The following is a 14,866-nucleotide window of genomic DNA, read 5'->3' on the forward strand; positions in this document are numbered from 1 at the left end:
ACGTATGACGGTCTAATGCCTTAATCCTTCGCTCTTTAATCTTAATTTGTTGTGGCCTATAGATATGCTTCCTCGCGGTGAAATGAATCACCTCTCTGGGCACAGTCTGCCTGTTCCAGTCCCTCCCTCATGGCAGCCTCCTCTGCTGTGAACTAGAAAGCAGCCAGCTGTTGGAGTAGTCTGTGACCATTTGTGTGTCCCTTTGTGCTACTAAGTGTTCATCAGCAATCACCATAACCTCCAGTCATTAGACACGGAGAGCTGCAGGGCCGCCATCAAAGAGATGAACTTCCTGTCTTGTTGTTTAGACCGGTTACCCTCCTGTCGCCTGCCTGAGAGGCTTTGGCTTGTTTGGGACAAAATTATGCGGTTTAACGTGTCTCTTTTTTGGCAGTGCATTTATATATTCACGACTCAGTCCAGCCTGTATGTTTCACCTCAGAGGTGATTCTCCTGCTCGCCCTCAGCTGGTCATGCAAAGCGACGTTCCATCCTTGGAGGAATGCAGGATCACTTGCAAAATGCATGCAGATAGAAATGTGTTGTGTAAAAAACTCATGTCCTGTGTGGGCTGTTGAATTCTTTATTGCTGTTTAATAAGTCATGGAAGCTACCATCCCTGACACTGCACTTAATTGGAAACATATTAATATGTTCCAATTACCGTAAAACCCCCTGTTGAGACCTGAAAGGACTGAATCGAAACAGGTTCATCATAGGTAAAATAATTCAGTTTCATCTGCTAAATTAAGCGATTTACTTTCCCTGAAGGGGATGATAAAATCTGCATCAGGAGGAAAAAAGAAAAACTAGCATGAATATCTTCTCAGAAAATGTGGCTGTGAGGAGAAAGAAAAGAGCAGCAGAACAAAAACGACTGTATTAGTGACTGCTTTAATTATAGCAGACCATATGGTGGAAAATAACAAATATGGAGAAAGACAGTCGAACATTATCCTCCATCTCTCACTCTCAGCTCCTCCCCCATGCGCGCGGGGCTTCATTTGATCAAATCCTTCAACTTGGACCACTTAGACTCAGCCGCACTTTTTACAACACTGCATTTGGGCAACGCCACAACTTGCGCAGCAGTTCCATCGTTTCCACCGCCGAGCGCGAATTCCGTCCCCGAGAAGAGTGGGGGGAAAAGGACTCCTTGCATCCACAGCATCCTTCTCTGCCACCAGCGATGGAGAGGAAGGTCAGATTTCCCCCAAAGTGGCACAGTTTGGCGCTTTGCTTTTTGCTTTTGATGGTGCTCTGCTTCTTTCATGCCGCTGAAGCTGAGATAACTTGTAAGTCATGCCAACCTGGAAATAAGTGGCGTGCACAGGAATTACTGCTGAAATTTGACACAAGTGAATCCGCAACAGGATTAAAGGGAGAAGTTTTGGTGCACGGAGATGGGGCAGGGAGATCCGAGGCTGCAAGTGCCGAAAGTCGGGTGCTCCGTTGCGCATCTGGGTCCGGTGCATGCGCTCCAGATCGGGCGGAATACACGGAGCCCAGGCTGAAACGGAATACAGACAACCTGCGCGCAGAAGGCGAAATAACTGAGAGCGAGTTTGCAAATATGAAAGTTTCTCATGTGAAAATGAGCGGTCAGCAGAAGAGCAGTGGTGCAGGTGTTGCCACTCACATCCGTTACAGAAGGCGCGCCAAAAGAAACAGCGATGCTGGTAAAGTCAGATCCCCCGATTCAGCCCAAGACCCGGGAGAGGGCACGAGCTCGGCGGCCGGACGCAGAGTGACGCGCTCTGAATTGCGCTGGAGCGCAGAGGAGCGGAGAGCCGCCGGTCCGAGGCAGGAGGAGCTTAAACTTAACAGCTCAATGTTCGCCTTAACCGGGGATTCATCTCACAACCAGGCTATGGTGCACTGGTCCGGCCATAACAGCAGTGTAAGTCATTCATTTAACACTATGTCCACTTCAAGCATCACGGGCCACATGCATGAATCCACAGAGGCGGGAGATGTGCGCTTATGTTGGCCATCAGGTGGGCACACAGCACAGGAACCAAATCTCTGTCTGATGCGCCCTTTGAGATCAGTGTGTGTGTGTGTGTGTGTGTGTGTGTGTGTGTGTGTGTGCGTAAGAGAGAGAGAGAGAGAGAGAGAGAGAGAGAGAGAGAGAGAGAGAGAGAGAGAGAGAGAGGCACACTTCTTTAAATAAAGTGTCACCTCCAAGTTGTGAGATCAAACCGCTGCCAGGCGGCTGTCTTTGACTAAACATGCTGTCACATCTGTATTTGTAACAACAGATTGTTGGGTTTCAGGTGGAAAGTAACTTTCATGTATAGGATAAGAAAATCCCAAGTCAGCGTTCGTTTCTCCTTTGGTTATTTAAGCCAGCTTAAATTAGTCCAAAAACTACAAGCACTTTGGATCTGTATCGGCTTTTTTAAATAGCAGAGAGAGAAAAGAACCCATGGAAAGGAGTGAAAGAGAGAGAGAAGGGGGGGAGGGGGCTTATCGCCGGAGATTCTTCAGGCCGAGTAGCTGAGTTGATGTCGGGTTAAAGCTGCTCATGTTGAGCAGGGAGCATCTCTGACCGGAGGGCAGGATTTTCGAGTGGTGCTGGAGGTTGTGGGAGAGGTTAAGCAATTTCAGACCTCGTCCTTCCGTTTTCTGAAGCCAAGTTTCCCCGAGCCACAGGCCTCAAACGCGCCTGCAAACTTTGGAGCTGCAGCGTGGCCTTTTCTCTTGTTCGGCATTAGATCCTTCATGTAATGGCAGGAATGTGGAGATTAGGGTACGGTCAGTCAGGGAGGGAGGTCCTCTACTCTGGAGTGAGCAATTGAATGTTCAGTTATTTGTTTGAGAATTTCACATTTAGCCTTGGTTTATAAATAGAAACTATGAAAGAATAATATGTTCCTTTTGCTCTGAACATGCAAAAGCTGCAAATTATGCTTATTCCATTAAAAAAATGTCTCAACCAACAGCAATTCTTAAACAAATGAGTCAAAAAATAGGGAGAAGATGCCTATCATAATTTCTCTGACATTTTAAGTACACTCTTTATTTCCCGTCAACGACCTAAAATCCAAAGAAGTTCAGTTTACAGTGACGTGAAGGAGAGCAAGTCCTGAAATTAGAGGTTATAGAACAAGAGGTTTCACTTTGTTTTTGACTGACTGCAATTAATGAAAAATTAAAATAGTTGCAGATTATTTTTGTATTGGATTTTCAACTCATCAACTACCTGACAAATTTTAGCTGTAAAGTATTGTGTTATCAGGACTGAAACGTGTGCCTCAAAATGACTCATTTTTTGAATGACGCAGCCCAAAGCAGCACCTGAACGCTCAAGGTTCTGTTATTAATGAGTCTGCACGGAACAAAGAGCAGACATTTCCTGACTGTGTGTGTACCTGCATCACTGATGGATATCATTGTCCAAAAGTGTCCTTTCCTGGAGTTCAGCTCTTACGGGCTGTTGTGCTCGCTTTAGTCGCACATTTTCAGCTGGGCCACAACCCTGGAATTTATTTCAATGTCTGATCCGCTGGTAATAAAAACCCAACATGGGAGAAATGGAGTAACATTGGAGTGCTAACAGTGATGTGGAGGATTGTCATAATGAAAAGACAGCCACTTTAATACGAGTGCCTGTGCAGCCTGTCTCATTGTAGCCTTAATGTGTGGTATATCTACCTCTACGCTGCAGCTGGCACGGCTGCTGGATGTGTCATTCTGCGCAGTGTCACCCATGGTGCAACACATTTTATTACTTGTTTTACCAGCTGCCTCTTATGCAGCATTTTGTTCATTCTTTAGAGACAACAAATACAGCACGTAGGAGAAAAGGAGTGTGCCGTGTGTGGAATTTAAGCATGAATCAGAACATGTATTTGTGTTGAATCCTGAGTGATAATCTAAGCCTAAATGCAATTTCAGATTATTGCTTTAAACTTTAATTAACATTGGAAGGAGACAGTCTTCAGGCAGATTAAACAGAAAAGCACTGGAACACAGTTTGAATGTATTCACTTGCTGCGAGGGCTCATATCTCGACACAGCCTCTTCTCCTTCTTCTTAAGTCGAAATATAATTAACATGGACTGAGAATTGAAGGCATTAAAACATATAAAATAGTTCTTTTATCTCTTGAAATCTGGCATCCAGGAAATAAATGAGCATTTGTCCTCAAACTTGGCTTTCCGTGAGTCAATGTCCTGACTGTTCCACCACGGCACAGCTCGCCGTTACACCCACACCACTTAGCCATGTCTGTAACAAAACCAATTACAGTCAAACACGTATCACCCGCTCCCATGCCCCGTGCTGAAACTCCATCCTGCGCCTCCGGTGTTTCTGCGGGCTCGACAAACTACTGCAGCTCATGACAGAAAGTGACCTTACAGGAGGCAGGGGGAAGAAAAATCCAGATAATGTCACATTTTTCTCCATTTTTCATTGTTATTGTTTGCGTCTCTGCTTCTGCCAATTTGTGTGCACCCTCAAAACAAAACAGTCATTACTATTTAGAAGCCCCCGTTTGATTTTTGTGATGTGCATACTTGTTCAGCTATGAAACTATTTGCCCCTATTCTTTCAGTCGACGCACACAACTTACTCGAGGCGTGCAAGAATAGAGGATCCTGCATTAAATATGTAGAGTTGTTGCTATAAGCAGGAACAGACGTCCTCGGTCTTTACAACCTGAGCTGCTGTATAAATAAACAGATGAGTCAACAAAATGCCACAGAGCTAAAGTGAAAAGGATGCAGATAAGGGCTTCAGCGCTCTTCATGATTAACCTTTAGGACATTTACAGAGCTTGTCTCTTAACCAGCCTGCATGACTGGAAGCATGTATGTCAGATTGGATTGGAGCTTCTAATTATGACTCACGAAACATTGGCCACAGGAGCCGTATAAGCCTTGTTCAGCAAATAAAGGGAAGCAAATGTATTATGAGTAAAATACAAGCAGAGCAGCTCAATGGACCGTCCTCAATTGAGTAAAAGATGGCCGTATCCATCATTATAAACAGACCAGAGTGATGAACCCCTTATGTTTGCTGGATTTGGTTTGGTTGAAGTGTCTCTGGGCATGCCAAAGCACAAATCTAAACAGATTTCCAAATTGGTCAAATCATATGTTTAAAATAAAGGAGTGTTTCCTATAATAGTATATATAGCATTTAAGTACATCATTTTCCATCAGTTCATTCATATCTTATGAAAAGACGGGAGTCCCATGTGCCCAAAGACTAAAGCCCTTTTTACACTGCGGTTCCTCCCCCCCCGCGCCGTAACGAAGCTCTGCCGTCATGCTGCCGTTGCCATTTTACATTGGACTAAGCAACGCTTAGAGGAGCAGAGGAGCTTAAATAATGTATAAAAAGAAAATTAAAACTTCGCCTCTGCTTTCAAAATTTAAGCTAATGCAAAAAATGCCTTAAACCTGCATTCTTTGTAGTGGCCAGCAGGGGGGACTGTAGTATTTTTGTATGACACTCTTCCTCTCAGTCGATTTTTTTCATCAGGAAAAAAACAATTCCAAATGAGTTTTTGGTCTTAATCACCACAACCAAGTTTTGCTCTACACAGTATGATGTTAATTTAGTACATTTTGGTCCCATGTAGAGTATAATCAAGGACAAAGCATGGGTTGTTTAGGGCGTGGCTACCTGTGGTTGATAAGCATCTACCAAGGCAATCTGTCAATCAGAAAACAGAAGCAGTATATCCTCCATGTTGTCCAAACATGGTCATTGTCCAGTATGGCTGTAGTTCCAAAAAACAAGTTGATGACGCCTGGGTTTGCAAACAAATGGTGGATGTCACAGCGGCTTCTGGCTTTATACAGTCTACGATGAGAAACTGAAAGTGAAAAAGGGAAATGGAAGAATACAAATATAATAACACTTGTATTTTATCACTATTTTTCAGAAAGCGTAATTTTTCATGTGACTTAAAAATGTACAAGTTGCCCTGTTTGATACACGCCAAAGGATTACACCTATCAAAGACTTCAGCCCAATTATAACAAATGCTGTGGCGTATTTTCCTGAGCACACTAATTATAGTTGTCAGTCCCTAATGTTTTTTTTTAATTAAACTACGAGCAGCACTGTGGAAAGTGTTTTGTTCACATACAGTGTTCACCCTGAGTCCATGATCTGATCTTGACCCAGCTTTGGTACTTCATTAGGAAATGACCCAAAGCTTGACCTTCTCTTGAACAGACTCAACCTTGAAAACATGTTGGTGTCTCTACTTTCTCTCAAACTTTCCTTTTGTCTCGTCTGCTTTGGGTTTGGATTTCCCTCCAAGACATTAGAGACGTTTGACAGCTCTCTTAGAACTGATGTGAACTTGTTGCATCGAGCTGTGTAGGTGGACAGCTCTGTGGTGACGGCAAAGAAAGATCTAAAGAGCCAATGCTTCTGCAGTTTAGACGGATCAAACGTCATCATCTCAATGGAGGCATTAGTAATAATTTCAGTCTGTTTCATAACCAGCTAAAAACTCTTTACAGCAGCTTTAATCACAGGAGTAGTAAAAAAGAAAAAGAGCACAGAAACATTAGTAGTTATAACAAACACTACTAGTTCATCGTTTTATGTCACCAAGATTATACGAGGCAACTGTTGCTAACCACTTTTCATTTTCAATTATGGCAACACAGTGAGGAAGCACAAGTGAGAAAACAAATACCTGCTGAGGTCTTGGCACTGTAATTTAGATTCTGAGAAAAAGGTTACAAGCAAAGAGCAGCCTCTCTGTGGGGCCTGTGGCATATCGCTCAGGTGGATGTACAACATGCACCGCCGCAGTATTATTTACATTATAAAATGTCACACACAGAGTACTGTGCTCTGTCACTATGATGGATTCAGGCTGACATATTGAGCCTTAGAAGTTTACTCTTGAGCTCTGACGCTTGTGAAGGCATCGGACTTGTCCTGCTGGAACAGGTCCAATAAAAGCAAACAGAATCAGGTAAATTACAAAATGAAATCCATGAGAGACAACACTACTGTCTCTGCTGTTCTCACAGACACACAAGTAATTTATATCAAGAGATTTTGTCACCAATTAATGAGGAGTCGATCACATTGCGCTCTTTGAAGCGTTGTGAGAAACTCACTCACATATGTTGTCTCGTTGACAGTCTCGCACTATCTGTCAGGGTGTTGAGGGAATATATGGTTGTTTATGCGTTCTCATAGCCATGGCAACGCCCAATTTACTGCCAACCCAAGATTTGTTTCACCAAAGTCACGTCTATGCTGTGCAGTGCCTTCGACACCATCAAGGCTTTATAATTTGCCCTTTTTTTTAGACATTTGAAGGCTGTCAAGGACTGGTGGAGTTGTAGGCTGAGCTACAAATTGAACACATTTACAATCTGCTCATCTTAGATTGCAGAAATGAAAGCTGCAATCTAGAAGAGACATATGCTTAACTGACAAGATGTGTGCAGCAGAGGAAAGTGTTTGGGTGACTCTGAGTTAATCAAGTTCTTAACGTATTTTGTTGACATGTTGCAAAAGGACAATGTTAAAGATATTAGATTTCTCATTCATAACACTTTAGCAAACATCTGCGAAACAACTGTACTCACATTTCAAGCTATAATAATGTCTTGGCTGCAAGAATGGCTCTGTCAGTTCATCCATCCCTTCAGTCCTGCTCTGGTTTGGACTGAATAATCTCAACAACTATGAGAATGATTGAGAAATCTATTTGACAGTATATCATTTGAAATTTGGTGAAATATATTGACAAATATAGGAGGGATTGGCATGGCATGTCGGTTCAGATAATAATGGTGCCATGATGAAGCCGTGTGACTTTAGCCATCCACTTACATTTCCTCCAGCTCCATCAGCAGGTCAGGTTTCACCAGCCGTTCATAGAGAATGAATTCTAATGACTTTGGTGATCATCTGAATTTTCAGAATGTAGTTCAGACATTCATATTTTCATGAAGGAATTATCCAAAACCATCAGGTCAGTTTGTGTCATGCTTTTGAGAATACTTGCAAAACTAACTAAATTAAACAACTCAGATATGCTTCATGTATTGTGCTAAATAGCAAATGTTAGCATGCTACACAATGACTGTATATATAGATGGACGACGCGTCTCCATCTGCTCCCATTGTATGAATGTGATGCCAAAATATCCCCTGTGACAGGCGCTGCCATCTTGCGATGGTGACGTCATATGGAGCCAGAGTCTGCGCAGTAGAGATCGGCGGGTGGCGCCGTAGCCACTTCCGCTAACTAAAACACACACTTAACATACCGAAAAAACAGCAAGGATCATCTGGAATGGCTGGTTATTTGATATGGCTGCAGGAGCCATATCAAATAACTAACTAAAAACAAACTTGTCGGAAAAATGAACACTTGGATGTAAATCAGCATGATAATAACTAACTATAATGACAGAAACCATGTTTGAGAAAAATGTATTTGACATGTATTTTGATTTTATAGTTTGACTCATGTCCCATCTGCTTTATGACCTATACTGCAGCCAGTCAGCAGGGGGCGGTAGAGAGGGTTTGGCTTCACTTTTAGGGAGCTGTCATGTCGTCCATCTATATATACAGTCTTTGTTGCTACATGCTTAACTCAGATGATGAAAATTGCAAACAGTAACCCAGCTGAACATCAGCATGTTATTGTCATTGTGAGCATGTTGATTGCTAATGATAGCATTTATTTAAAAACACTGCAGTACATAAGAACTACCAGTGGTCAATGTGGGCTTCAGACAAAGTGAAAGTGTCATGTTGACTGTAAAATTACCTTTATATGGCATATCTGAATCTGCAAATTGTTTACAATTCTATTTGTTTTTACTCTGTTTTGTTTGTTTCTTCCTGACTTATTTTGGTGTGTTTGAATCTCCCAGACGTGAAAGTCCGAGGCAAATTCATTTTTAATGTGATGTGCTTAAAAAACGGCCAGTTTTTCTAAATAGATAATAAGTTGTCTGCTTCTTGACTGAAACTTCACTGGCCAGTTGACTCTTTGTTAACTTCGAAACACCTTTTTACTCAGCCGTGCTTTTTCTGTGCGTGGAGAGGTGAGAGAAGGTTTTTAAAGAAAATGACCAACTTTTTGTTTCTATGTGTTGTTCAGACAGACTAATAGTTATCTTTCAAGCTCACTTTTTACTTGGTAAGTAGTTAAGAAAAAAGCAATATAGGTGTTTTTATGTATGAATGAGGCAGAAGTTTAACTTCAAATATACATATACAGTATATTTATACACATTACAAACCCTGGAGATTTCTTAAATAAAAAAATAACTGTGTCCTATTCTTGTGAGAGGCATGTCAACAACATGAAATAGTCCAAAATGTAGCACAAATTCACTCAAGGATGAACATCTTAGACTTTAGTTGTCAAAGGTCAAAGGTCAAGGTCACTGTAACACAATAACCCCTGCACTAATTATGACACAATTTCACACAAATGCTGAATCAGATTCATTGTGACATCATAATGTCCCGTAAAATCATTTTTATAAAAATAGCTGTGCCCTTCTTTTGAAGGTGAATCTCTGGAGGCAATATCTTCAAATTTTGCCCATACGTCACACACTTGGATTCACTGATTTGATTTGGTGGTCAAAGGTCACCGTTACCTGGCGTGTGTCTTACTCTCTTGAATGCGAAAACTCAGTAAAGTCTGGAGGGAAGTTTATAACATGCAATTTATTTGTATTTACTATTTGCTTTTATGCTGTGGGAAACACTGAAGGATGTAAACTGCAACTTGATTGCTTGGTGGAGGCAGACAACCCGAAAGCAGTCATTCTAGTTTTCCTAAACCTGTGACTGTGTTTCTTTCTTCCTCCTCTCTCTTCCTCCATTTGGCTCACATGCACCTTGTCTCAGGCACGCTCATCCTGTGTAACGCTACAATTACAATGTGAGCTTCCAAATCAGGTTGTGAACATCCCATTGCAACACAAGTCGAGTCTAATCTGAGCGCTCTCAGACCTGTTCCTTCACAAATCCTGCTGAGAGGAGAGAATAAAACAACAACAACACAGAAAAGACATTGAAACAACAAACCTAACCAAAGCCACTGTGTGGGCTAAGTGATCCTTCGGGTATGTGCCTGGGAGTGATCAGGCATGCGGACGCAGTCACGCTCCAATGAGCAGCGTTTACTTGCCATCAGGCTGCATATGCCCGTAAACAAACTAGTCCCTCTCTCTTACTAGAAGCGAAAATCCCACGTGAGTCATTATTTCCTTTTGTCAGAAGTTATACTCTGTAAAAGAGTGTGGAGAGAAGTCACAGTTTTCCTGTAGGCAGGCCCTTGACAAAAATATATAGACTATGTGTGTAATATGTCGAGGCACTCTCAGCCAAGCCTGTGAGGCTTCAGGAGCGCACACTTTATTTCAGTAAGTGCCCTTGGGTGCTCCTGAGAGCATCGCTCCTATTGCTCCCACCTCTCTGCTTCTCCCTCTTTAGTTTTTATCATTCAATCATGCAATGAAAATATTTCTGCTGGTGCTTTTTCACAGCCCACTCAATTAGTGGCCCCTTCAATTTACAGTAAGTGGGGAGAATTTGTCTTGTACTGTACACACAGACATTCATCCACTTACAGTGTGGGTTATGGAGGACCTCATGAAGGAGGCCGGTGGTTTATGGGAACCTTCTACTTTGGTTTCTCTTTCTTTTAAGATAAAGTCATCTCCAAAATGTACCTCCATTAAATATGTAATAGTTGTTGCACTTTATCTGAAAGACTCTTGTCCTTACTGTAGTTATTTGGGTTCAGTAGAGGAAGGGGAACAATACATCAAAATATGCATTTCTAAATCTATTTGGGTTTGGTATTTCTAGGACGAAAAAAACCCCTGTGTACCCCCTATGATTATTGTACACAACCTATAGCTGGAAATAGCTTATAATTTTACAATATAATTGTTGATAAAAACTTTGAGTTAGAGTGGTAATCTCGAAGATTTCAGTTTCTTTCTCTATGGCAATAAACAGTAATTGCGGGAGCACACTTTTGCGTTTGCCTTCATCTGAGCGTCAAATTTGTTTCTTTTTCTATGGATTTTCACTTATTGTTGAAGTTGTATCTGTAGTCATCGATCTTTTCTTTGTTTGTTAAGTCATAGTAGTTTACTGTTGACTGGCAACAATTGCAGAGACTGGAAAAGCAGCCGCTTAGCTCCGCCTACCCTCTCTGGCAGACCAACCACTGCTGGGTGATGGAAAACGTGTCACTAACTGGGTGCCGCTTGTGATTTTTTACCCATAAGTCGCCACAGACACCCAGTCTGTAATACTGCAAATGTAAAGAGTATCACTTTTGGTAGGAGTAAGGTAAACATAAAACTCTTGAGGCTGCGGTTTTGCTAGCTTATAATGTGACGACCCAATGAGCATGCACATCAGGACCACAGCGCTCTGTCTGCAGGATATAATGCAATAAAAGCTTTATACGCTTTATTTAGCTGTACGCTTTAGCCTCAACTATACTGTGACTGTGTTTGTTTCCGTGTGCTAATTGGATGCAATGCATGTGCTTTATCCTGCTGTGCCATTATCTCCTCACAAACATCAGTGCACTATATTTGCCGCTGCATGCGTTGGTGACATAACCACAGCTGCCCCACTGCCCTGTGATGGGATTGACACTTTGATGCGAGTGATGGTGATCGAGCTGATGGGTTTGTGGGAGAGAGGAGCTCTGCACACTATTAGGACAGTGCTGAAGCTTAGAGGCTGAGCTGCAAGGTGGAGTCCCGTCACACAGATCAGATTTTGTCTGGACATTTGTGACAGTTAGGGCAGCAGCAAGCATGATTCATACACTACACAGAGGGTATTAAGTGAGAGCCAGGACTTAAATTTACTTTGGAATCTCTGGAATAGTCCGATCTGTAAGATGGAGTTCATGGAGATACAGCTGATACCTTCTGACTGGAGATTTTCAGTTTGAGGCTCAAGCATTCAATCGCTGGTCATGGTGTTTATATTATCTGCTTCCTTTGAAACCTCTTCCCCCTCCCAGCAATTCAGATCGACAAGGCTGATTCTGGCCGCTATTGCGAGGCAGTCAGAGGTCTTCTTTCAGGAGGCAGCAGGTCCCATCTCACCCGCTGATCAGGTTCAGAATTGGACGGGACATTTCTGTGGCACAAATTGAATCCCTGGCAATCTGTAAACTGCAGGAATGTGTGTGAAAGTCAAGATGAAAGGAGTGTTTTTCAAGAGCCCAGCATGTTGACTAAGAGGAGCAGATGAGATGGCCGGTCAAGTTAATTGAGCAGGTGTGATATAACAGGAAGGCAGTGAGTGGTAGAAGAAGCCTTGAAACACAAAGAAGAGCATGCAGAAGAGCTTTAAACGCATGCTGGTTGTTGTTTTGTATTAAGCAGCTGTGTTTTCCTGCTCAGTTTGTGTCGTATTAAAATAAGACTCAAGAAGGGACCTTGTGTTTCCCACTCACGCTCTTGAAGTTGACATGATGTATACCGAATGCTTAATGTTCAAACGTGAAAACAACCAAGCCTTTTTCTCTGTTTCTTCTCTGCCTTCACAGCAGCCCACACACTTCCTGGCTCTGCATGCGCAAATGACCCAACAAAACAATTCACAAATATTTTAATGAGTCTACATCACATTGCTATTCATTATGATCCATGTGTTTTTCTGCTACCTTGTACAAATGCGACCGCTTGAAAAAGTACACTACAGACAATGCTGTTCGGAACTTCATTATTTCTCATTTTCCTCTTATCTTGGAGCACGGTGAAGTTCACACAATGCTTCTTCTCTTTGTAAGCTGCCAGGGCTCTAAAGGGCTGGTGCAGGGCAGCCATTGTGGGTGCGTGAGCGTGTGTATGTGTGTACATGCGTGTGTGTAAGATGTAGCACCAGCTGCATAACAACTGAGTATGTTACCTACTGTGATCAGGAAAACACAGAAGAATAAAGCAGTTGTGCATATTCCTCATGTGATACCTGTTAACATCATTAAAAAATTACAAATAATTGTCTGCTACAAAGTCTTTGAGGTTGTCTATAATTAAGATCTCTGAAACATGACTGTATATTCATCGAACAGCTGCCATTCATAATGATTATTTCAGCGTGTGACTCATAGCCGAGTTAACACGTCTGTTTACTGAGAGAGCATAATGCCACATTAGTGCTGCAAATCAGCACAATGAATTATAATTGTAAGAGGGAAAGTCAGAGTACGCGATCAAAAGTGACACTTAAAGCTGATCCTGTAATCATGATGTTTGTTGATGGAAAGATAACATGCAGACAGGCAGGGAGACTTCAGAGGGAGGCAGGTGGAATAGATTCTCCCTGCAGATTGGAGATATTCAGGACATCTTACAGCTTCACTGACTTGCAGGAAATCTTTAGGCTAATGCTGTCGAATGTACGGGGGGGAAAAGAACCAACAATACTAGGGCTGCTACTAACAACTATTTTGATAGTCGATTAACCTGTCGATTATTTCTACGATTAATAGATTATTAATCAGATAAAAATAAAAAAAGCTCAAGTTTAGTATTAGCGTTGTTTTCAAAACATAAAAAATATTATATCTTGTTTTATTGTACAATACGATGTTAATATATAATTTATTAATAATAACCCAATTAATATCTTGTTGATATACTTAATAATTTCACATGAAAAAGGAAAGTACAGACGAGGCCACTACGATAAAAAAGGACATTGGGGATGCAGCCATGAACTGAGTATAACAGGGAAATGTAACTAACCAAAATATATTTAATCAGACCCTGCTCAAGTTTCTGTTGTGAATAAATAAAAGATTCACTTTAGTCCGTCTCTGACTAATGGTATGAAATATTCAACAGCTCCATAACGTTATGTTACACTCCGGTGTCTGTCTGACCGGATTTCAGCTAATTAGCGACAGATTAGTGTCGTTCCGGCGGACAAACACACGATGACAAGTTAATTTAAACACAACATGACCGACAGAAATATGTACTGTCGGTGTTCTCTCCATGTTGTGATGTTTAATGAAGCCTGGCATTAGCTTTATCAAGAGTTAGCGTTAGATTAGCTTTACCAGTGGCGTTAGCTTATTAACAGCTTTACTACCACGGTATACTGTCCTCTGCTGCTTTATCAACAGAAAATAGACGGAGTTTCAGTCCGTTACGTTAGTTTTTAAATGAACGTTAGAAACCGTGTAAACAGACTCTAACCTACTGGAGGCGGACACATCGTCAGAGCTGTACAACAAACAGATACTCCTCATTGAAAAATAATTAATGTTTATCACAGAGGAGACCGGAGATGTTTTAACTTCCTGTAATTCATCACGTGAGCTACACAAGCCTCGGCACTGGCTGGCTGCCCCCAGTGACGTTTTCACAGCGCATGTCGTGCATCATAACATAGACCCAACTAATCGATGATAAAATTCATCGCCAACTATTTTAATCATGGGTCAAATTTTTTTATAAATCATCAAAACATCTTAGCTAGAGAATGGTCACAGAATTGAGATTCTTGACTCAACTATCATGTACATGTTTGTGTGTTTATCCTCATAAAGAGTTGAATCTTTGCACAATCTTTGTATACTGAGCAATCATAGCAATATGATCTGACAGCAATATGACCCTTCAGTATTCGTCAGTCACAAGTTTTTTTCAGGGAGCTGAATCATCCAAAGAGATCTCCTCCTCCCAAATCAACCAGACCCAGTGACTCAAGCTGGTAAAAACACTGAATAAAGGTTTCATTTAAAAATCAGAAGCTTCGTCTCGCCAGCGCTCTTGGACGGATACAGGGCATTGGAAGGGCTGCGACCTGAGCTGCCACTTTATTTTAAGGAGTTTAACCTTAAGTGTTTATCGTT

The 14,866-nt window shown here is 41.8% G+C and overlaps 1 protein-coding gene across 1 annotated transcript in view; it reads left to right on the forward strand.

Annotated features, from left to right (window-relative positions):
- Positions 1–1,110: 1,110 nt before the first annotated feature.
- sorcs1 (sortilin-related VPS10 domain containing receptor 1) overlaps positions 1,111–14,866 on the forward strand; it is a 185,597-nt gene continuing 171,841 nt past the window's right edge. Inside the window, exon 1 of the mRNA XM_069676808.1 lies at positions 1,111–1,900. Coding sequence (XP_069532909.1) covers positions 1,190–1,900 — 711 coding nt within the window. The 5' untranslated portion in view covers positions 1,111–1,189. The remainder of the gene's footprint in view (positions 1,901–14,866) is intronic.

The sequence above is a fragment of the Semicossyphus pulcher genome, unplaced genomic scaffold, assembly GCF_022749685.1.
Source record: "Semicossyphus pulcher isolate SPU_LCO1_2020_fin unplaced genomic scaffold, fSemPul1.0.p SCAF_27, whole genome shotgun sequence".
Taxonomy (NCBI): Eukaryota; Metazoa; Chordata; class Actinopteri; order Labriformes; family Labridae; genus Semicossyphus; species Semicossyphus pulcher.